This window comes from Capricornis sumatraensis, chromosome 2 (genome assembly GCF_032405125.1).
Source record: "Capricornis sumatraensis isolate serow.1 chromosome 2, serow.2, whole genome shotgun sequence".
Taxonomy (NCBI): Eukaryota; Metazoa; Chordata; class Mammalia; order Artiodactyla; family Bovidae; genus Capricornis; species Capricornis sumatraensis.
In genome coordinates, this window is record NC_091070.1 from 186,779,773 (window position 1) to 186,803,736 (window position 23,964).

At 36.0% G+C, this 23,964-nt stretch overlaps 1 protein-coding gene across 1 annotated transcript in view; it reads right to left on the reverse strand.

Annotated features, from left to right (window-relative positions):
* Positions 1 to 23,964, reverse strand: part of HOOK1 (hook microtubule tethering protein 1) — a 66,996-nt gene that overhangs the window by 37,742 nt on the left and 5,290 nt on the right. Inside the window, exons 2-8 of the mRNA XM_068963895.1 lie at positions 22,026 to 22,111; positions 16,483 to 16,555; positions 13,263 to 13,313; positions 11,752 to 11,884; positions 6,303 to 6,370; positions 5,120 to 5,182; positions 4,324 to 4,407 (exon numbers count right to left, since the gene is read on the reverse strand). Coding sequence (XP_068819996.1) covers positions 4,324 to 4,407; positions 5,120 to 5,182; positions 6,303 to 6,370; positions 11,752 to 11,884; positions 13,263 to 13,313; positions 16,483 to 16,555; positions 22,026 to 22,111 — 558 coding nt within the window. The remainder of the gene's footprint in view (positions 1 to 4,323; positions 4,408 to 5,119; positions 5,183 to 6,302; positions 6,371 to 11,751; positions 11,885 to 13,262; positions 13,314 to 16,482; positions 16,556 to 22,025; positions 22,112 to 23,964) is intronic.

Below are 23,964 nucleotides of genomic sequence, written 5' to 3' on the forward strand. Positions count from 1 at the left end.
CGCCTGAACTGAACTGAACATACTGTAAGCAAGAATAACCAGCCTCTGTTACTGCAGTAAGTGAAGGAGAGCTACTGATGGCTGCCAGGTATTAGGATTAATGGTTGAGTAAGGCAGAGGAAAGAGCTGTTGATAAACTCATCCTAACTTGCCCAAAGGCCCCATAATCACTGGACAAAAACTATAAGATTACATGAGTTTCTCAAACCTTACATCAAATTCTCATGTGGGTTTTTTTCTTTTCTTTTTAAAGTACACATAATCAGGCTTCCTCCTGACTTAGTGAGTCAGAGTTTCAGTTGTTCCAGAGTCTGTAACCTCTGCACAGAATGCACATAGATCTTTATTTAAATGGGTTATGCCTCACCATGAGATCTTTCACTACAGAGTTCTTGCATTTTTTAATTCTGATTAAAATGTTTGCTAACTGGACTGTGCGAACAAGCAGTTTTCTCCCCAGAAGGGCTCATGAATTTGCATCTGTGCTCTTCTTTAGTTAATGCAGTTAATGCTTCTTCAGTTAATGCTCTTCCCTGCCTCAGCATTTTGGGGATATAGCTCCTCCATTTTCTGGCATCAAAGTTGTAGGGGAGCCTGATTTTCTTATCTTTGTTGGTGATTTGGCTTTTCTACCTGTGTTACAGAGTTGTTTTGCCTTTATTCCTGAAATCTGAGAGCTTAACCAGGATGAGGTTTGATGTTAATTATTCACTGATTTGTTTCTAGCTGAAATTTCCTTTTAAATCTCACTTCAGTGTCCTACCACCTAGTCTACTCTACTGAAGTGTTCTTATGAAGCTGTAATACTACATAAAGCAAAAGTTCTCTAAGCTTGTGCATGCGTGCTAAGTCGCTTCAGTCATGTCCAACTCTTTGAGACCCTATAGACTGTAGCCTGCCAAGCTCCTCTGTCCATTGGATTCTCCACGCAAGAATACTGGAGTAGGTTGCCACGTCCTTCTCCAGGGGAACTTCCTGACCCAGGCATCAAACCCGTGTCTCCTGTGTCTCCTGCACTGGCAGGCATTCTTTACCACGAGGCCACCTGGGTAGCCCTCTTTAAGCTCGCCTACTATCTTTTACATAGTCTATAATGTTCACACAGATGTTATGCTTTTATTCTTTTCATCTAGTTCATGCTTTGCTGGCAGTCAAGATACCCTATTTGTTTTGACAATGTTGAAGACTTCTTGGACATGCTCTCCAATGTACCCCACGGCCCAGTATCCTTTCCCCTCTAAGTTATAGCTGGGACTGTTTTTTCTCCACCACTCTATACAGCCTTGTGAATGGTGAGGGAAGGCAGTAGTTGTGGGGGTGGGGAAGCGCAGCTTAGCCAGTGGGCAATCTTTTTTAATAACACATGGGCTAGGCTATCATTTCTGAGGCTTAAGTACCTCATACAAGGACAGTGAGAATGGTATTCCATTTCCGTGGAGAAATCCCTTTGGGCATCAGTGCAGCCCCAATTCAGTGTGTGGCCCTATATCCTTTGTTCCTATCAGAACGAGTCAGGCCCTTAGTTTCTTCTTAGCCATTATTTCCACTCATATCTAGTGTAAATAAAATGAAGAACTCAAAGATTGGATTTCCTTCTGATTGAGATTACTGTGAGAAGTCACGAGATTTTTGTTGACTCCCCAGGAAGAACAAGGAATGAAGAAAGAACAGCAGGTTCCTGCCCTGCAGCACCTCTGTCAATATCATATGCCTGTTTCTTTCCTTGATCACCAAACTTTTTAATTTATTAGGTTAAGCCCTTTTGCTTGCTTACCTGCCCTTGGTGAATTTATTTGCCACCTGTTTTTCTTTTGTGGTTCATTTGGTTGGCTATTTAAAAAATTACCCCAAATATAAAGATCACTCTTCAGTTTTGTTGTTGTTGTTCAGTTGCCCAGTCACATCTGACTCTGTGACACCATGGACTGCAGCACACCAGGCCTCCCAGTCCCTCACCATCTCCCAAAGTCTGCCCAAGTTCATGTCCAATCCAAGTTCAGGCATCAGTGATGCCATCCAGCCATCTCATCCTCTGATGCCCTCTTCTCCTGCCCTCAATCTTTCCCAGCATCAGGGACTTTTCCATTGAGGTAGCTATTCTCATCAGATGACCAAAGTACTGGAGCTTCAGCATCAGTCCTTCCAATGAATATTCATGGTTGATTTGCCTTATGATTGACTGGTTTGATCTCCTTGCTATTAATTGGACTTCCAGGAGTCTTCTCCAGCACCACAGTTTGAAGGCATCAATTCTTTGGTGCTCTGCCTTCTTTATGGTCCAGCTCTCATGACTGCATGTGACCACTGGGAAGACCATAGCCTTGATTATATGGACTCTTCTCAGCAGAGAAACGTCTCTGCTTTTCAACACACTGTCTAGGTTTGTCATAGCTTTCCTGCCAAGAGGCTATCATCTTCTGATTTCATGGCTGCAGTCATCATCCACAGCGATTTTAGAGCCCAAGATGAAGAAATCTGTCACCACTCCCACCTTTTCCCCTTCTATTTGCCATGAAGTAATGTACCTACTGTCTGGTTACATATGATTAAAAATAAACATTTTTCAAAAATAATTTTTCTTATAAAATTAGGGTATGCATCATATACACCTGTGTTAAATTCATATTATTAATCAATTACTTTTTGTTCTGATTATATGCAGTAGTCATTTATTTCACATGTGTAGCAGATAGTTGAGGGTTGCCTCTATTTTGATATTGGAATTAAAATGCCAAAACTTGGGATGTCTATACTTTTCAACTAAAATCAGATCATCATGTACTCTTCACCACGTATTACAAATACTGAAACATTTTAACTGAATTTTGTGTTCTTTTTTAAAAAAGAATTTCTCAGAAAACTTACATAGAGAGATCTTACATAAGGCTGGTAACACCTGAATGAGTCAGTCCTCTACTCTTTACATGAGGTATTCTGGAAGAAGGAGATAATCTTACTTGAAAATAAAACATTTCAGATGCTGTGCATGTGGTTAAGAAGGAAGAAAGGGAAAAACATAGTGAGACACTAGTTTTGTTCAAATATAAACACTGGTTTTGTTCAAACATAGAGGGAGGATATTTAATGATGAAATTAGGAGATTTGGATTGGTGCTGGTTGTCACTGCCCTGCACATCTGAATCACCCTGACCAAGTCACTTCTCATCTCATTTGCAAATCATGAAGGTTAGAAATACACCTAGCCCTATAATTTTAGATATTTAAGCGAGGGTGTTGCTACCACAAGCCTTGTTCCTTGTCCTCATACTTTTCAGAGTCAATTATTTATGTAGCTAATTATTTGAAAGAAAAGTGCAATTCACACGAAGCATATTATGATGGTATATTTAACCTTGACTTATTGCATAATTTCATATTTGCACTTTCATCTAATAATAACAATATATGCAAACACATACATAACCCCTTATGTGCCTGGTCCTCTTTAAGAGCTTCAAGTATATTAATTCACTTAATCTTCACTATCACTCAGGGAAATATATACTATTATCACAACATTTCTCAAAAGAGAAAAATGAAGCATAGAGAAACTAAGCAATGTGCCCAAGCAGACACAACTAGCTAGTAACATGACCAGGACTTCCCTGGTGGCTCAGCTGTAAATCCACTTGCAACTCAGGATCTTCCCTGGGTCAGGAAGATCCCCTGGAGAAGGAAATTGGCAACCTACTCCAGTATTCTTGCCTGGGAAATCTCACGGACAGATGAGCTTGGTGGGCTACCATTAATGGGACTGCAAAAGAGCTGGACATGACTTAGCAACTAAACAACAACAGTAACATGATCAGGTTCTGAATACAGGAAGCCTGGTCTGACGATTCACCCCTTTAACTATTTAACTACTGTTTCTCATTCCCAGTTTATTTTGGTAACATGTATGTGCCTATGAACCTGAGAATTACATACGTGTTCATATACACATATATGTTAGCAAAACAAACTTTGCACCTGCATTTACTGGAGATCAAGCACTTCTAAGTATTTCCATAAAAGACTCCACTTAATACTCATACCTTGTAAAGGAGATACTTTAGTTTCCCCTTTTTACAGAACAAAAAATTAAGCCCTATCTAAGCAGTTGAAATTCTACAATTTGAATGATCTTCTCAATGGAGTAGTTACGCCAGTAATTTTCAACTCTAAAAGAAAAATGATCAAATTTATGTTTCAATATTCAAGTCTATAGCAAACTCTTTCAATGGTTCCTCCATGAAATAAAACTCAATCTCCAAAACACTTTACCAATTAATTAATTAAAAAAGGCTTATTAATTCAAAGAGGAAATTACTTTCATATCCGTACCTGCATATCTAGTTCTTGGCATCTTTGCCTCAGTTCTTCTTTTTCTGCTAGTGCTTCCTGAAGTTCTTCTAGGGCCCTTTTAAGCTGAAACAGAAAATGTCCTAATTCTTAATAAATCATATTTTGAAACAAACTGAAAAATATACTTTTATCACAACACACATATATACTGATGGTGGAAACAGTTTCAAAATTAACAAATGCATTTGCCTCTTCTCTTACCATTTCCCTTCCAACCCAGGCTGGGTTATACAGAGAAAGAGACTATCTTTTCCACCAGGGAAAACAACTGTGTAAAACAACCAGGGAAAGGAGCCTTGAGTACAGAATATTAGGGTTCAATATTAAAGGAAAGCAACTGTGATAAAAATCACATTTCCTTATTACATAAATTAGAATTTAGCAGAATTTTTTAAATTGTCTGCTATTTAATTATGTAACTATACAGCATGAGCTACATATGTATTAATAAAAATCAGGACAGTTAAATGCCACTTGACTCTTCAAACACCATCATTAAAAACTGTGGAAATCAACACTACCTGCATTCCTGAAGGAATGTATAATAATATTTAAGATCTTATAAGAGAACAAACTGTCTAAATTTCATGGAGGATAATATCTTGTATGTGCTCTCCAACGTAAGCCTTTAAGACAGTACTGGGTTTGCCAGAAAGTTTGTTTGGGTCTTTCTGTTAAGATGTATGGAAAACCCGAATGAACCTTTTAGTTAACCCAATAACTGACAGAGGAACGCTACTGCTGTTAAATTTTCCTCACATACTGAAATACTCACCTGTTGTTCTAATTCTCCAACAGCATCATTTGTCGGAGAGCTCACGATTTCTTTACTCATCAACTAGGATTAAAATAATAAAATTAAGTACAATAAACTGAGTCATACACAGTAAAAATAACAGTAAGGTGTTTTATGTTTACTTTTTCCTTGCCTTAATATGATGACCCTTATTTTACTCAAATAAAAAATATATAGCAGTTTAAGCTAAATAACTCAATGTGTGAAGACAAAAAGTAGTATGTGCTTGAAATATGTAAATAGATATATTTAAAATACTAATGTACTAAAAATTATAATACAAATTCTACATAAAATCAAGCACATTAAATAATTTTAAAGAATGATTCTTATGTAACATGAGTTGGCACTTTAAAAATTCAGCTATAAATGAGTTATGTGGCAAAATTCCTAATCCAAGAAGCCATTTTAAATGTAGGAGCTACAATTATATGAGAAAAAAGATACTGTAAAATAATTTCTTTTGCATATGCGAGACATGTATATTTATGCATAGCGATGTTTTCAATTCAAACTAGCAATGCAAACTCAGGGTATATCCATTTTTCAAGTCCTATATGCTGTCTCCCTTTAAGTCATGACTCTTCCAAACTAACCCTTCACTCAATTTTCCCTCAGGCCTGCTCTTCACTTGACTTCATCTCAGCCTTCTGGTCTGACTTTAAGAATGAGTCCCAAATGAATTCTGAATCTTTATGACATAACTTAAGATAACCAGACTGGATTGAACCCAGATGACCTGGTTCTGAAATATAATTATCACTGTGCTCACAGTTCTAACATTCTGAAAATGCACATAAGATACATATACACACACACTTTAAATTTCAGAGATGATTATTCTATCTGGCAGAAAAAAGAGAAAGTATAAAAATTCCTATCTGGGAAGATGCTGTTTATCTTGCTTAGCTGAAGTTACTTAAAAGAACTTAATAATAATTTAACTTTTAAAATGCAGAGGTACTAAAATTGGGCTTGAAGTCCTTATAAGAAATTTTGGGGAAAAAGAATGAAGGGACGACACAACAGTCAAACGTAAGTCAACCTACTGCAAAGGGCACTTTTATACAGTAGTGAAATACACATCCATAAAGTTTTTATGAACAGTTTTATTCAATTTGGTTTAAGATTTTTATACATATGTGATTATGATATAACTTACCTCTTGAATAGCAGTCATGACCACGTGTTGAACAGATTCTTCCAACGTCATTATATTCTGAATATGTTCTATGATTTAAAAAAAAAAATCAGATGATAAAAACTCTACTCTTTACCCACAGTAATTCAGCCATTCAATTAACCACATAAAAATTCATTCACTACACATAATTCTTTGTGCAAGTACAATACTTTTTCCACAAGAAATATGTCCACTGAAAACAAATATGCATAACTGAAAATATTCATATAAATATTTATAAATGTTTTAAAGAAAATCTCTAAGTTTCTTATAAGGAAGAAAAAGAGAAGAAATTGCAATTAATCTTATAACAACTATGACAATTTCTCCTATCTTGTTAAATATTCAACATTATGGGATGAATTCACATGCACAGGTATAGCACAGAGATATTATAGGTTCAGTTCAGTTCAGTCGCTCAGTCGTGTCTGATTCTTTGCGACCCCATGAACCGCAGCATGCCAGGCCTCCCTGTCCATCACCATCTCCCGGAGTTCACTCAGATTCACGTCCTTTGAGTCCGTGACGCCATCCAGCCATCTCATCCTCTATTGTCCCCTTCTCCTCCTGCCCCCAATCCCTCCCAGCATCAGACTCTTTTCCAATGAGTCAACTCTTCGCATGAAGTGGCCAAAGTACTGGAGTTTCAGCTTCAGCATCATTCTCTCCAAAGAAATCCCAGGGCTGATCTCCTTTAGAATGGACTGGTTGGATCTCCTTGCAGTCCAAGGGACTCTCAAGAGTCTTCTCCAACACCACACTTCAAAAGCATCAATTCCTCGGCGCCCAGCCTTCTTCACAGTCCAACTCTCACATGCATACCTTACCACAGGAAAAACCATAGCCTTGACTAGATGGACCTTTGTTGACAAAGTAATGTCTCTGCTTTTCAATATGCTATCTAGGTTGGTCATCACTTTTCTTCAAAGGAGTAAGCGTCTTTTAATTTCATGGCTGCAGTCACCATCTGCAGTGATTTTGAAGCCCCAAAAAATAAAGTCTGACACTATTTCCACTGTTTCTCCATCTATTTGCCATGAAGTGATGGGACCAGATGCCATGATCTTTGTTTTCTGAATGTTGAGCTTTAAGCCAACTTTTTCACTCTCCTCTTTCACTTTCATCCAGAGGCTTTTTAGATCCTCTTCACTGGTGTCATCTGCATATCTGAGGTTATTTATTTTTCTCCCGGCAATCTTGATTCCAGCTTGTGCTTCTTCCAGCCCAGCGTTTCTCATGATGTACTCTGCATAGAAGTGAAATAAGTAGGGTGACAATATACAGCCTTGACATACTCCTTTTCCTATTTGGAACCAGTCTGTTGTTCCATGTCCAGTTCTAACTGTTGCTTCCTGACCTGCATATAGGTTTCTCAAGAAGCAGGTTAGGTGTTCTGGTATTCCCATCTCTTTCACAATTTTCCAGTTTGTTGTGATCCACACAGTCAAAGGCTTTGGCATAGTCAATAAAGCAGAAATAGGTGTTTTTCTGGAACTCTCTTGTTTTTTCCATGATCCAGCGGATGTTGGCAATTTGATCTCTGGTTCCTCTGCCTTTTCTAAAACCACCTTGAACATCTGGAAGTTCACGGTTCACGTATTGCTGAAGCCTGGCTTGGAGAATTTTGAGCATTACTTTACTAGCATGTGAGATGAGTGCAATTGTGCAGTAGTTTGAGCATTCTTTGGCATTGCCTTTCTTTGGGATTGGAATGAAAACTGACCTTTTCCAGTCCTGTGGCCACTGCTGAGTTTTCCAAATTTGCTGGCATATTGAGTGCAGTACTTTCACAGCATCATCTTTCAGGATTTGAAACAGCTCAACTGGAATTCTATCACCTCCACTAGCTTCATTCATAGTGATACTTTCTAAGGCCCACTTGACTTCACATTCCAGCATGTCTGGCTCTAGGTGAGTGATCACACCATCATGATTATCTTGGTCGTGAAGATCTTTTTTGTACAGTTCTTTGTATTCTTGCCACCTCTTGTTAATATCTTCTGCTTCTGTTAGGTCCATACAATTTCTGTCCTTTATCAAGCCCATCTTTGCATGAAATGTTCCCTTGGTATCTCTAATTTTCTTGAAGAGATCTCTAGTCTTAGTTCCAGACAATAAAGCAATAATCACAATAAAGTGAGTCACATGAATTTTTTAGTTTCCCAGTACATATAAAAGTTCTGTTTACAAACTACTCTAATCAATTATGTGACAATAGCATTATATCTAAAAAAAAGTGTACAAACCTAAATTAAAAATTGCTTTAACAAAATCCTAACCATCATCTGAGACTTTAGTAAGTGCTAATCCTTTTACTAATAGAGGATCTTATTGATATCTTGATGGTGACGGCTGCTAGGAAAAAACCAAAGAGGGCGCTTGTGAAAGCTGGGGTGTCTGTGGCAATTTCTTAAAATAAGACACCAGTGAAGTCTGCTGTATCAACTGACTCTTTCTTTCACAAATTTCTCTACAGCATGCAGTGCTGTTTGATATCACTTTACACACAGTATAGCTTCTTTAAAAACTAGAGTCTATCCTCTCAAATCCTGCTACTGCTTCATCAACTAAGTATGTAATTTCTAAATTCTTTGTTGTCATTTCAGCAATCTTCACGGCATCTTCGCCAGGAGTAGATTCCATCTCAAGAAACCATTTTCTTTGTTCATCCATAAGAACCACCTCATCTATTAACATTTTCTCATAAGATTTAGTCATATCTTTAGGCTCCACTTCTAATTCAAATTCTCTGGCTATTTTACATCTGCAGTTAAACCCTCCATTGAAGTCTTTAACTGCTTAAGTGAAGTGAAGTCACTTAGTCATGTCTGACTCTTTGCGACCCTGAGGACTGTAGCCTACCAGGCTTCTCCATCCATGGGATTCTCCAGGCAAGAATACTGGAGTGAGTTGCCATTTCCTTCTCCAGGGGAATCTTCCCAACCCAGGGATCAAACCCAGGTCTCCCGCATTGGAGGCAGGCACTTTAACCTCTGAGCTACCAGGGAAGATCTTAACTGCTTAAGTCATGTACAAGAGTTGAAATTAGTTTTTTCCAAACTCCTGTTAATGCTGAAGTTTAATGTTAATTTTTACCTCTTCCCATGAATCATCTATGTTCTTTCTTTTTCCCCTAAGGCAAACATTCCTTTACCTTTTTAATTTTTATTTTACATTGGAATATAGTATATTTACAATGTTGTGTTCATTCTGGGTATACAGGAAAGTAGTTATACATATACATCCAGTCTTTCTCAGAGTCTTTTCCCATATAGGTTACTATAGAGTATTGAGTAGAATATGGTAGTTTGCATGTGTTAATCTCAATATCCTAGTTTATCTGCCCTCCCCACCTTTCCCCTTTGGCAACCATAAGCTTGTTTGCTAAGCCTGTGAATCTGTTTCTGTTTTATAAATAAACTCACTTGTACAATTTTTAGATTTCACATATTAGTATATCATATGATATACGTCTTTCTCTGTCTGACTTACTTCACTTAGTAACAATCTCCAATTGCATCCATATTGCTGCAAATAGCATTATTTCATTCCTTTTTATGGCTGCATAATCTTCCACTGTGTATATGTACCACGTCTTCCTAACCATTATCTGTTGATGGACATTTAGGCTGCTTCCATGCCTTGGCTATTGTAAACAGTGCTGCAATCAACACTGGTGCAAGTATCTTTGCTAATTAGTTTCCTTCAGATATATGCCCAAGAGTAAATCAAATCTATTTCTAGTTTTTAACATCTATATTCTCTATAGTGGCTGTACCAATTTATATTCCCACCAACAGTCTAGGCTGACGCAAACAAATGTAAAGATATACCAAGTTCTTGGATTGGAAGAATCAATATTGTCAAAATGACTACACTGCCCAAAGGTAACCTACAGATTCAGTGCAATCCCTATCAAATTACCAATGGCATTTTTTGCACTCTAGAACAAAAATATCTTAAAATTTGTATGGAAACACAAAAGACCCTGAATAGCTAAAGCAATCTTGAGAGAGAAAAACAGAGCCAGAGGAAACGGGCTCCCTGATCTCAGACTATACAATAATCAAAAGCTACAGTAATCAAACAGTTTGGTAATGGCACAAAAACAGAGGTGTTGATCAATGGGACAGGATAGAAAGTCCAGAGATAAACTCACATACCTATGGTCAATTAATCTATTAACAAAGGAGGCAAGAATATAAAATGGAGAAAAGACAGTCTCTTCAATAAGCGGTACTGGAAAAACTGAATAGGTAAATGTAAAAGAATGAATTAACATTCTCTAACATCATACACAAAAATAAATTTAAAATGGATTAAAGACCTACATGTAAGACCATATACTGTAAAACTCTCAAAGGAAAATATAGGCAGAACACTTTTTGACATAAACTGCTGCAATATCCTTTTGGGTCCACCTCCTTAGAGTAGTAAAAATAAAAATAAATAATAGGACCTAGTTAAACTTAAAAGTTTTTTGCACAGCAAAGGATAGCTATGAGAAATAAAAACCTATACAAAGTACTCACTTGCCCAAGAAAAAACAGCCAGTTAATAATAGAGATGGCCTAATATGAAAGTTTTCTGATACCCAAACCCTTTATTTATTGATAAACTATAGCTGATTTCATATATTTTATTTTTCTCCTTCCTGAATGAATTCTTGTCTTATGTGCTCTCTTCATTAGTTAGATAACACTGAATATTTTCTAAGGTTCTGACAAAGTATTTTACAAACTTCAGCACCCAACATCCTCTTAAAAAGGTGATGTCCTAAAGCCAGTTTTGGATGAGTCATGCAAAAAATATTAGGATCAAAAATCTCATCATCCAGACTGATGCACGCTCCTGAGAGAAGTAGATCTTGGTGTGTTCAGTTCATCATTTTACTCATTACTTTCAACCAAAAACACTCTTTTTGTACTCAGCTCAATATGGATTACTGTGTTCAGATATACTAATAAAGTCCTCAATTCCATTTATATCATCAGACTGCTTATCTCGAGGACACACTGAAGGCATTCTTCTGAAAATAGCAGAATATCACCTGAAGAAGCCTGGATTATAATTTAGCAGCTGCATAATCATTTATGAAAATCTGAACCAACATAAGGTTCTGTATGTGAAAGAGAAAGCTTATCAAATGAATAAGGACAATTTTTATTGAATATCTGCTAAGTCCTAAACACTGATTAAATTAAGCTTAATTAAAGTACATTTTATTTAGCCACTGAATATGTATCTCAGAATCCAGAAATACAATTATACTGAAGATCTGTAGCTTTTTAATGGCAGAGCTGTGCTTGAATTCAGAACCTCTGGCCTTCTGCCAACCCTCAATATTACATTATTATGCTATTTCTTATAAGCAATGTAGGTTGTTTCTAGAAAGTAGATATCTTCAAATAAATTGAAATTCACTTACCTTGTTTCTTTTCACAGTTGACAGCACAACCTAAAATAAGCTGGAGCAATCTCCCAAGCTCCACAGAATCTGAACATTCAGTTATCTGGTTTAAATCAGGGATAAGTTCTTCAGAAATCTGTTGCCCCAAAAACTGCAGTGTTAAAAATAAATTAGATCACTCACTTATGTAGGCTACAGAGAACTAACTACATTTAGTTGTTATAAGGAAGATAAATTCTATAAATAGGTTCATGAAATGATTCAGATTAATTAACAAATGACAAAACCACAATTATTGACTAAAACCAGTTAGCAAAGTGCAAGCAAGCTCCTAAAATTTTGAGAGCCAACCAAATGCAACTAACATGGTTTCATACCAAGTATGATTTTGCTCCACTGTCAGAGAGAGGAATTGTTTAAGAAGCCCCTGGCCTGATCTATTATGATAAAACTTATGCCTTTCCATAAAAAATAAACAGATTTATGTTAAGTCAAAGAATATTCAAAATATTTTGATATAGTCTCGATGAACAGAGAAACACAAAATAAACTGTCACACTTTGACAAATGAATAACAGATTTAAACGATTAATCTTTGCTGGCTCTATAATTTTTCTGCATGGGGTCCATGGGATCGCAGAGTGGGACACAACTCAGAGATGGAACAACTTTCATTCTATTTTTTTGTTGTGCCACATGGCTTGTGTGATCTTAATTTCCCAACCAGGGACTGAACCAGTGCCCTGGGAGTGAAAGTGCCAAGTTCTATCACTGAGCTGCCAGGGAATCTTGGCATTAAAAAGACAAAAAACAAACAAATAAATAAATAAATAATAAAAAGACAAAAAACAAACAAAACTTCAAAATGAGTTTTAGGCATTAGTGAATTGAAAAATTTTAGTTCTAAAATTACTTGGAAGAAACAAGTTTAATTGTACAAAAATTTTAAAATTTTTGTAGATTTTGGTCTGGTAAAATCAGACCAAAAGCTTTCACACAGTAAGCAATTAACCTTCTAATATCAAGTAATCCTACTAGAGAATTTCTTATAATGCTGAATACGAAAAACAAAGTACTTGAATAATGTAATATCTAATGTGACTTTAATACTACTTTTATTTTGCATTCTTCTTCAATTAACTTGCACAAGCATAATTTCATAGTGTATTTTGCTGCTGTTTATACTGGAAAGAAACAGAATAATACTTTAAACAGAAAAGTACTTCAATTTAATTATAAGATCTACTTTATAGCATTGCATAAAATAAAATTATGTAAAGATATAAGCAATTTTATTTGAGAAAATAATCAGAGTAGCAACATATAAACATTATTTTACAAATCAATATATTAAGCTTTAGCCCTTTTATGTTCACAAAATTTGAGTGTACTAAAAATGGAGAAAAAAGTATCTTTCAATTATGAATTATACATCATAAAATGTTATAAAATAAAAGCAAGTCATTTTTCATTGTCAATGTAATTATCACAGAGTAGTTTATATTTAAATAATCAAATGATTTTCATACCTCATTGTAGTAACTCATAATTCCTTGAAGTACCTTCTTTAAATTACTAGCCTAACAGAAGAAAAAATAAGAATTAAATAATTTAATATTAATAATGAAAGAAAATACATGTCAAGGTGAAAGAAAATAAAAACTTCCCAATAAAAAGGACAACAAAAATACGTATTGGAGTTCTACAAATACAAGTACACAGTAATTTTTAAACATCAAAGATTTATTCAGAGTTTTATTAAAGAAAAAATGTTTTACTGCTTACATAGTTTAACCACAGTGATTTTATTTAAAATGAGCCACAACTAAATTGTGGCTAAGTTAAAATTCAAGTACTAACTTAGAAAATTTAGCTATGAGCATGTCCACCTTTAGTCATCTGTAACAACTAGAAAACAGGAATATTATCTTCAAGCTTAGCCAAAAGATAATATAGAACTCTAATTTCTAAGAGAAGAAAAACAAAAAAAGGTGAGCCCTATACTAGTCTAAGATTTCTCTCTAGAGGTAATTTTCATACCATGGCATAGGGAGGTGGAAACGAAACAAAGCCTGACATTCCAGTGGATTTGAGAAGACAGACATCAGAAGTTCAGGAAGGTCAAGGTAGTTGGGATTTGCAGAGTAGATAAATGAAGAGGTGAGAGCTATGGAAAGAAAGAGCTCCAGAAATCTGCATAGTAGTTCCTTTGACTCTTTGGCTGAACAATAATTTGCACATGCATGGGTGAAACTCCACGAGATTAAACAAAAATAATTTCCAAGGAAACAACAATCCAGGGAACTATAAACTGAACAATTCCTGAAGATTGCACAGGGCCAGAAACAGCTGAAATTCTCACCAGTAAGAGTGAAGAGACCATGACCAGGTTCATACAGATAAGCATTCAATAAAGACCTCAAAAAGGTCACAACTTAATGAATCTAAATAGTCCAAGAGGAGAAAATAACTCTAGATCTGCCTTACATTTCCACAAACCATGAAAGAATCAAACTGACTCACAAGTACCTTAACTGCCTGTGAGAACAAAATCCAACACTCTTTAAAGAAATACAAAAAACCCCCAACACTCAATAATAAAATTCATACTATCTAGCATCCAATAAAAAAATTACTACACACATGAAGAAGCAGGAATATGTGAACTATAATTAGGAGAAACCACAGTCAATAGAAAGAAGCCCAAAAATGAGAGATGAAAGAATTAGAAAACAAAAGTTAAAACTGCTAGTTTAAAATGTTCAAGGATTTAACAGCAGGAATATAAGAAAGCTAATGATTTTTTAAAAAAAAAATTTTAAAAAAACTAAATAAAGAGACTATTAATGGATTTTTTAAAAAGCAAGACCTATTAGGTGTCCACAGCATTTTCAATATAAATAGAGAGAGACTAAAGAAAAGAAAAAGACAACAGACAAAAAAAATCATAACAAAAGTGGTTCTATCAGTATCGGACAAATTACACTTTCAAACAGAAAATATTACCAGGATAAAGAAAGTCATTTCATAATGTAAGTAGATTCATTCATCAACAAGACATAAAAAACTAATGTATGTAAACCGTATAACATAGATTCAAATTACATGATTAAAATATTTGCAGATCTGAAAGGAGAAACTGAAAAATCCACAATCATCATTACTGATTTGAAAACTCTTCCTCCCTTAACTGACAGAATAATCAGACAGAAAATCAATAGAGATATAAAAGAAGTAAACAGTACTATCGAAGAAGTGAAATAATCTATACTTGTAGAAATGCACAATGTATGTTATTTTCAAGTGTACATGGAATATTCACCAAGACAGACTATATATTAGGTCACAAAATAAGTCTCAGTAAATGTAAAAGAATTCAGAGTATGTTCTCAAACCAAAATGGAATTAATTTATAAATTAATAAATAAAAGATACATAGAAAATTCTCAAATATTTAGAAGCTGAAATACTTATTCTAATACTTATTCAGGGGTCAAAAGAAAAATCACAAGGGAAATTATCAAGTATTTTGAATGAAATGAAAATAAGAACACTATGTTAAAATGTGTGGCTGTGGCTAAGGCAATTCTTACTATTAGGGAAAAGTGCTTAAAACATTAAGCTTTCATCTTAAGAAGCAAAAAAAGTGCAGACATAAAGAAGAAAGGAAATAATAAAGATCAGAAAGGAAATCAACAAAAAAGAAAACAAAAGCTGCTCTTTTGAAAAAAAAAATTCAAAAATGGAAAATCAAACCAGATTTATCAAGAAAGAAAATAGAAAAGACATAAATCACCAGTATTAAGGAAGAAAGACTAAAAACAGTTCAAAGATTCATCAACAGGCTAAGCAAATTGTAGTAAATCAGTGTAATGAAATACTAGTCAGCAAAAAAAAACAAAAAACAAACTAACACAGGCAACGTTGATGAGTCTCTAAATAAAACATTACACTGAGTAAAAGAATACCAGAGAGTTCATAATGTCCAATTCCATTTATATTGAACTCTAGAAATTAAGGGCTTCCCTGATAGCTCAGTTGGTACAGAATCCACCTGCAATGCAGGACACACCAGTTCAATTCCTGGGTCAGGAAGATCCCCTGAAGAAGGGACAGGCTACCCACTGCAGCATTCTTGGGCTTCCTTTGTGGCTCAGCTGGTAAATAATCCGCCTGCAATATGGGAGACTCTGGGTTCATCCCTGAGTTGAGAAGATCCCCCAGAGAAAGGAAAGGCTAATCACTCCAGTAGTCTGGGCTGGATGAATTACATGGACTATATAGTTCATGAGGTGGCAAAGCGTCAGACAAGACTGAGCGACTTTCACTTTCTAGAAATTAAACCTACAGTGACTAAAAGCAGATCTGTGGCCATCCAGGGCCAACTTAGGAGTGAGGATTAACTAATAAGGGGAATACATACATGTTTTTGGTTAATGAAAATGTTCTATGTCTGATTATGATGGTATAAGAACACATATAACTATCAAAACTGAAACTATACACAACAAAATACAGCCTTCAGTTAGTTTAAAAAAGAAGATTTAGTTGAGCTTGGAAAAGGAAATGGCAACCCACTCCAGTGTTCTTGCCTGGAGAATCCCAGGGACAGGGGAGCCTGGTGGGCTGCCGTCTATGGGGTCGCACAGAGTCGGACACAACTGAAGCGACTTAGCAGCAGCAGCAGCAGCAGTGCTAATTTCAGAACCACTGTTTGGATCATGTATATCTAGCATTCATTCTGCTTACCTTTATTCTCCAGTTGTCACCAGTATCTTCTTTAATTCGGCTTAACCAAGATTCATCAAACCAAGCTACATCACTACAACAAAAATACAAATGAACATTAAAATGTTTTTATGACATGAAAATACCAAATCTAATCAATAGATAAAGTTACTTTCCATCTTAAAGGCTGTCCTTATTAAGAACAGTAAATATTATTTAAAATGAACCCACTGAATTTTCTGTTATTCCTAAGGGTTTCTTTTGGAATTTCTCATAGTAAATGAATTAAGTCATTAACATCTTCAATTTAATAAAATTTACTAAATAACTCATACTAGGCACCCTGGTGGCAGGTATATGTAAAAATCCCAATCCTAAAGGGAAAAAAAAAGAAAACAATTTAATGTATATACTACATGTAAAGCATTGTACCTAATGTTTTTCCATATCACATCATTTTAATATAACAGTAACTTAGTAAAGGGTATATGATCCCCAATCTTATTCCTTTAGTGAACTCAGGATAAGATAGTAATTTGCCCTAAGTGACAATGCTGTTGCTGCTGCTGCTGCTGCTGCTAGGTGACTTCAGTCATGTCTGACTCTGTGCGATCCCACAGACGGCAGCCCACCAGGCTCTTCTGTCCCTGGTATTCTCCAGGCAAGAATACTGGAGTGGGTTGCCATTTCCTTCTCCTATGCATGCATGCTAAGTCACTTCAGCCATGTCCAGCTCTGTGTGACCCTATGGACAGCAGCCCTCCAGGCTCCTCTGTCCACAGGATTCTCCAGCTAAGAATAATAGAGTGGGTTTCCATTTACTTCTCTTAAGTGACACTAGTACATAGCAAAGTTTACTATTATATTTGTTAAGCCTTAAATTGACATAGAAGTCCAAGACAAAGAGCTGCTATATCAAATGATTATGTATTTAATAAGGCCTTGAAGAATAACCTGATTAAAAATAGTCAGCTATAATAAAAGATTATACTCTAAACAATATTTGGAGGCTTACTCTGAGTAAAAAATTGAGTGAAATTAACACAAAGATGAAAAATTTACTATCCTCTTAGAGGAATAGCTACTAAAGGGAGAAAGTAAAGAGCACCTTTATGGCAAAAAGTGAAGAAGAATTAAGGAGCCTCTTGATGAAAGTGAAAGAGGAGAGTGAAAAAGTTGGCCTAAAGCACAACATTCAGAAAACTAAGATTACGGCATCTGGTCCCATCATTTCATGGCAAATATACAGGGAAACAGTGGAAACAGTGGCTGACTTTATTTTTCTGGGCTCCAAAATCACTGCAGATGGTGATTGCAGCCATGAAATTAAAAGACGCTTACTCCTTGGAAGAAAAGTTATGACCAACCTAGACAGCATATTCAAAAGCAGAGACACTACTTTGTCAACAAAGGTCCGTCTAGTCAAGGCTATGGTTTTTCCAGTGGTCATGTATGGATGTGAGATTTGGACTGGGAAGAAAGCTGAGTACCAAAGAATTGATGCTTTTGAACTATGGTGTTGGAGAAGACTATTGAGAGTCCCTTGGACTGCAAGGAGAACCAACCAGTCCATCCTAAAGGAGATCAGTCCTGGGTGTTCATTGGAAGGACTGATGCTGAAGCTGAAACTCCAATACTTTGGCCACCTGATGCGAAGAGCTGACTCACTGGAAAAGACCCTGATGCTGGGAAAGATCGAGGGCAGGAGAAGGGGATGACAGAGGATGAGATGGTTGGATGGCATCACCGACTCAATGGACATGGGTTTGGGTGGACTCCAGGAGTTGGTGATGGACAAGGAGGCCTGGAGTGCTGTGGTTCATGGGGTTGCAAAGAGTCAGACACGACTGAACGACTGAAATGAACTGAACCTCAAACTAAGGGATGCCTGGAGACCCAGAGACTAGAAACAGCACAGTAGGATCCTGACCTAGAGGTTTTGAAGGGAGCATGGTCCAGTCAATACCTTGACATAGGACTTGTAACCTCCTGAACTCTAAAGAAGATATTTTTGTTGTTTTAAGCCACATAATCTGTTGCATTTTGTTATGAAAATCCCAAGAAATGAATACAGTTGTAGTTACAGGTTTTCTCCCATTTGTCTTTAAAATAGAAACAGTTTCTGCATTTAAAAAAGAGATACATATTATGTATTTGCACTAAAGATAACAAAGAAGTGTAGAATCCTAGCAACAATTTCATGACTCATCATGTCTAAGTCATATACTTTGAGAATTGATTTTTAAGACTATTATTTAGAAGTGTATCTGCCTCAGGTAACTAATGAAAGAATTATTCACTAGATTTTGCTATTTCCTTAAAAAGGCAAACTTTCCCATCTCATTTTCAGTAACAACTTTGATGTGAGTCACAACAGCCATCAAAGAAATACATAATAAATTGGAACATATATAAAGTGCTTTGAAGTGTTCAAAGAAATAAAATAAAATTTGCTTCTTTTTTTTTTTTAAAGCAGGAATATGATACACTAACCCAACTAAGGGAAAACATATGCTGTGAGTTTCACAGTCTGGAACCAGACTTCTAAAAAGCTTACAAAAATGGAAAGGAGTTCAAAAGAAAAATAAATTTAAACTGGCTCTTATAGGATAAGGAGGTTTACACATCTAAGTACATGCAAAAACAAGTAAATGAAGCAAGAGGTTTAGGGCCAATTTTAGGTCACTGTCATTTGTTTTATGAAGAAAGAAAGCTTTCTGATTGGTTCACTCATATTATTCCTGCAGAAAAGCTATTAGAAGATGCTAAGAGACAAAAGAGAGAATAAAAAAAGAAAAATCAGAGAGACAGAAGATCAGCAATAACAAGAGAATCCAACACATTATGTAAAAATGAGTTGGTGATAAAGGATACAGTTTAACTAAAATTAACCTGACCCTACTCTAAACATCAGATATAGTATTGGCATATAGGAAGTCAAAGAGCCATATATATATCATCATATAGTGGTAAAAACAGCTCTCATCTACTATGTTGTGGTGTAAAGCTATGAAATATGCTTCAATACATATAAATAACATTTTTGGATATCAAAGTAAGTGAACATTCATCAGCCTTACATCTATGCCAATCACAAGATAGCTATATCTATACCAACACCCACAACAATGAGAAAAGGCCAGACTATACATTAAAACAATGATGAACTTCCCAAATCAACAAGACCATGTTCACAATTCTTGTGTGCATGCTAAGTTGCTTCAGTTGTGTCCAGTTCTTTCTGACCGTGTAGACTGCAGCCTGCCAGGCTGCTGTGTCCATGGGATACTACAGGCAAGAATACTGGAGTGGGTTGCCATTCCCTTCTTCAGGGGATCTTGCTGACCCAAGGACTGAACCAGTGTCTCTTAATCCTGCTTTGGCAGGTGGGTTCTTTACCACTAGCACCACCTGGGAAGCCCAATTCTTAGTTTGGACCGAGTAAATCACTTTAAAGACAATCTATATGCAAGTCAGGAAACAACAGTTAGAACTGGACATGGCACAACAGACTGGTTCCAAATAGGAAAAGGAGTATGTCAAGGCTGTATAACGTCACCCTGCTTATTTAACTTATATGCAGAGTACATCATGAGAATTGCTGGACTGGAAGAAACACAAGCTGGAATCAAGATTGCCGGGAGAAATATCAATAACTTCAGATATGCAGATGACACCACCCTTATGGCAGAAAGTGAAGAGGAGCTAAAAAGCCTCTTGATGAAAGTGAAAGAGGAGAGTGAAAAAGTTGGCTTAAAGCTCAACATTCAGAAAACTAAGATCATGGCATCTGGTCCCATCACTTCATGGCAAATAGACAGGGAAACAGTGGAAACAGTGTCAGACTTTATTTTTTGGGCTCCAAAATCACTGAAGATGGTGATTGCAGCCATGAAATTAAAAGATGCTTACTCCTTAGAAGGAAAGTTATGACCAACCTAGACAGCATATTCAAAAGCAGAGACATTACTTTGTCAACAAAGGTCCGTCTAGTCAAGGCTATGGTTTTTCCAGTGGTCATGTATGGATGTGAGATTTGGACTGGGAAGAAAGCTGAGCACCAAAGAATTGATGCTTTTGAACTGTGGTGTTAGAGAAGACTCTTGAGAGTCCCTTGGACTGCAAGGAGATCCAACCAGTCCATCCTAAAGGAGATCAGTCCTGGGTGTTCATTGGAAGGACTGATGCTGAAGCTGAAACTCCAACACTTTGGCCACCTCATGCGAAGAGTTCATCCGTTGGGAAAGACCCTGATGCTGGGAGGGATTGGGGGCAGAAGAAGGGGACGACAGAGGATGAGGTGGCTGGATGGTACCACCGACTTGATGGACTCCCGGTAAACTCTGGGAGTTGGTGATGGACAGGGAGGCCTGGTGCGCTGTGATTCATGGGGTGGCATGGGGTGGGGGGTTGCTCTGCCATTCAAGAGTCGGACATGACTGAGCGACTGAACTGAACTGAACTGAACTGAAAGCTAATCAGGGTAAAAATAAAATAATTAAGAAACATTTTTAAGAAAGCAGGGAAGTAAGGCATACTTCAGAATGACTGCCAAAAAAAGTATGTTAACATGCTAAATTTATCTTTTAAAGTGTTAATCTTGAGTTAACCATAAAATCTGTCTATTCAAATTAGATCATTTTAAAGATTCAAAGTAACTAAGATTATAATATTGTTTCAAGTTGTTTTTTTTAAGAATGGTAAAGAATTTCTGCTAACCCATTTTTTGCTAAAGCATTTTTCAGAGTCAATCATAAAAAAGAACCTTTACAAAAATGATGGCAATAATTAAACAATTTCTGACATCTAAAGCCATGTAGCAGACATAGGATTCATTGAAGATATATTATCACGAATGTCAGCTAATACAAAATCAATATGACAATAAATTATGACTATAGCATTGGCCCTTTTGTCTTATTAAAAGTACAGTTCATACTGTGGATATTATAACCCAAATCCTCTTACAATGCTTGGCCAAAATGGTGAAATAACGGATTAAGGCTCTTTTGATATTGTATAATTACTTAAAATGGGCCCAACCCAAACAGAATCTCTTTACTGGGTAAGGTTCCCTAGCATTTGTGAGCTAAAATTTCATTTTCAGAACATTTCATAATTGGTGGATTCATCCAATTGCTATTATTAATTCAAATATAAATTTTAAATTTAATATTTTTTTCTAAAACCAGTATTTCACGTTTGAATTATCTAAAAAACAATAATCTCTACACACTGATACCTTAAAATGACAATAGTATAACTGGAGAAAACCTTGTAAGAAATTACATCACTCATTTAACCTGCTTCTTTCCTAGTAACTATAACTTGTGAACACGACCAGAACAAGTTTAAAATTAAACATCTCTTGAATAGATAAGAATCCTGATTGGTAATTTAATTAAGATGTATCTCTATGAATAAGCAAGAAATAATCAGATGGTAAAACTTTTTGTCCCCTAGATGAATACCTTGATACCATACGCCTGTCAGCGCTAAAAAAGATCAAGTTTCAGTAGCCTTACAATATAATTATTTTAGGAAGAACCTGAAACAGTACTTACATTTGATGAAGAACTTGTGCCATGGCAACTCCACTAGTCAGCTGTTTGACATCCTGACAGGGTGCAGCAGTATTGAATGTCTGCAGCTAAAATGACATCAAGCAAGTTACTTTAATGCCATACTCCTCACTCCACTGAATTTATATACATGAATGAACACTAGAGAGAACACTCTCTGCCAAACAAAGGAAACTATACTAATAAGTTTCTATAGCTGTGTTGTATTTTTATAAGAATAAACACTTAACATTTCATAAAACCACTGAATATTATACCTAAAATATTTAGATATATCAATGTCATGTATGAAGTACTTCAGAATTTCTGAAAAATACATGTAGAACTCTTAAGAGAGTCATACTTTGTGTTTTGTCAATTTTTAGGAGAATAACATCAGAAAAAGAACTTTAAAATAACCTAATATCTGCAAGTTAAAATTTCATTCATATCACTTGCTAGGAAAACAAAGGCTACAAATGTCAAGTTTAACACTACCTAGTTTATCACTGAGCTCTAGGCAAGACTTCTGCCTGCTACCAACCGTTATCCTTAGAGCACGAACAGTCCAGGGCCCACCTACAACATCAAGTTGTTTCTATCTAGTTCGGTGCTAGATACTACTAACTTTCCAAATCTGTTGAATATTCGCGTATATTTTGAAAAGAAAAGTGAAATGGTGGCAGCTCTTTCTAATAGGTAAATACCAGATAGAAGAATTATTTAAAAGCAAATTATAATAGCCAGGACATGGAAACAACCTAGATGTCCATCCACAGATGAATGGATAAGAAAGCTGTGGTACATGTACACAATGGAGTATTACTCAGCCGTTAAAAAGAATTCATTTGAATCAGTTCTGACGAGATGGATGAAACTGGAGCCGATTATACAGAGTGAAGTAAGCCAGAAAGAAAAACACCAATACAGTATACTAACACATATATATGGAATTTAGAAAGATGGCAATGACGACCCTCTATGCAAGACAGGAAAAAAGACACAGCTGTGTATAACGGACTTTTGGACTCAGAGAGAGAGGGAGAGGGCGGGATGATTTGGGAGAATGGCATTCTATCATGTATACTATCATGTAAGAATTGAATCGCCAATCTATGTCTGACGCAGGATACAGCATGCTTGGGGCTGGTGCATGGGGATGACCCACAGAGATGTTATGGGGAGGGAGGTGGGAGGGGGTTTCATGTTTGGGAACACATGTAAGAATTAAAGATTTTGAAATTAAAAAAATAAAAAATTAAAATTAAAAAAAAAAAATAAATAAACCCAGGTCTTCTAAAAAAAAAAAAAAAAAAAAAAAAAAAAATAAAAGCAAATTACAGCAGAGCTAAAATGGATTATATACTTTCTAGAAATCCAATCTCAATCTGTGAAGATCTTAAATTAAATACACTATGATTCTCTTTTCCCACATTTATTCATCTCCTTTACTATTCAATTATTCAATTCTAATTCCTTAGTTTACCACCATAAAACACCTTTAGTGGTTGCTGCTTATTTTGAGGTTCTAGAAATCTGTCTCTATTATCCTAACACAACATGGAAGATTAACAGAAATTAAATCAAGCCACAATTACTTTCAAAGCACAAAGATAAAGATACTTTCCTGAGCTTGCTACTGTACGTAGGGCACTGCAGTATAAGGCGGAATTACAAGGGAACATTACCGGGTTTCCACATTTAAGTAGCTTCAGTTGAGAATTCAGGAGAGGAGAAAAAGACACGAATCATCTCTAGAAGATGCCACTCTACTCCCATGACTGCAGCATGCACAAAATGTCCTCAAGTGTGCAAGAGCCAGCTAGTCTAACTAGGGTGTGTACTAGGAAAGACTTACTAGAGACGATTCCAATGGATGGTCCTGAGTATTACAAAGGACCAGCAGACGGAAGCTTTAGGAAATAGAAACATGGAAAGAGTA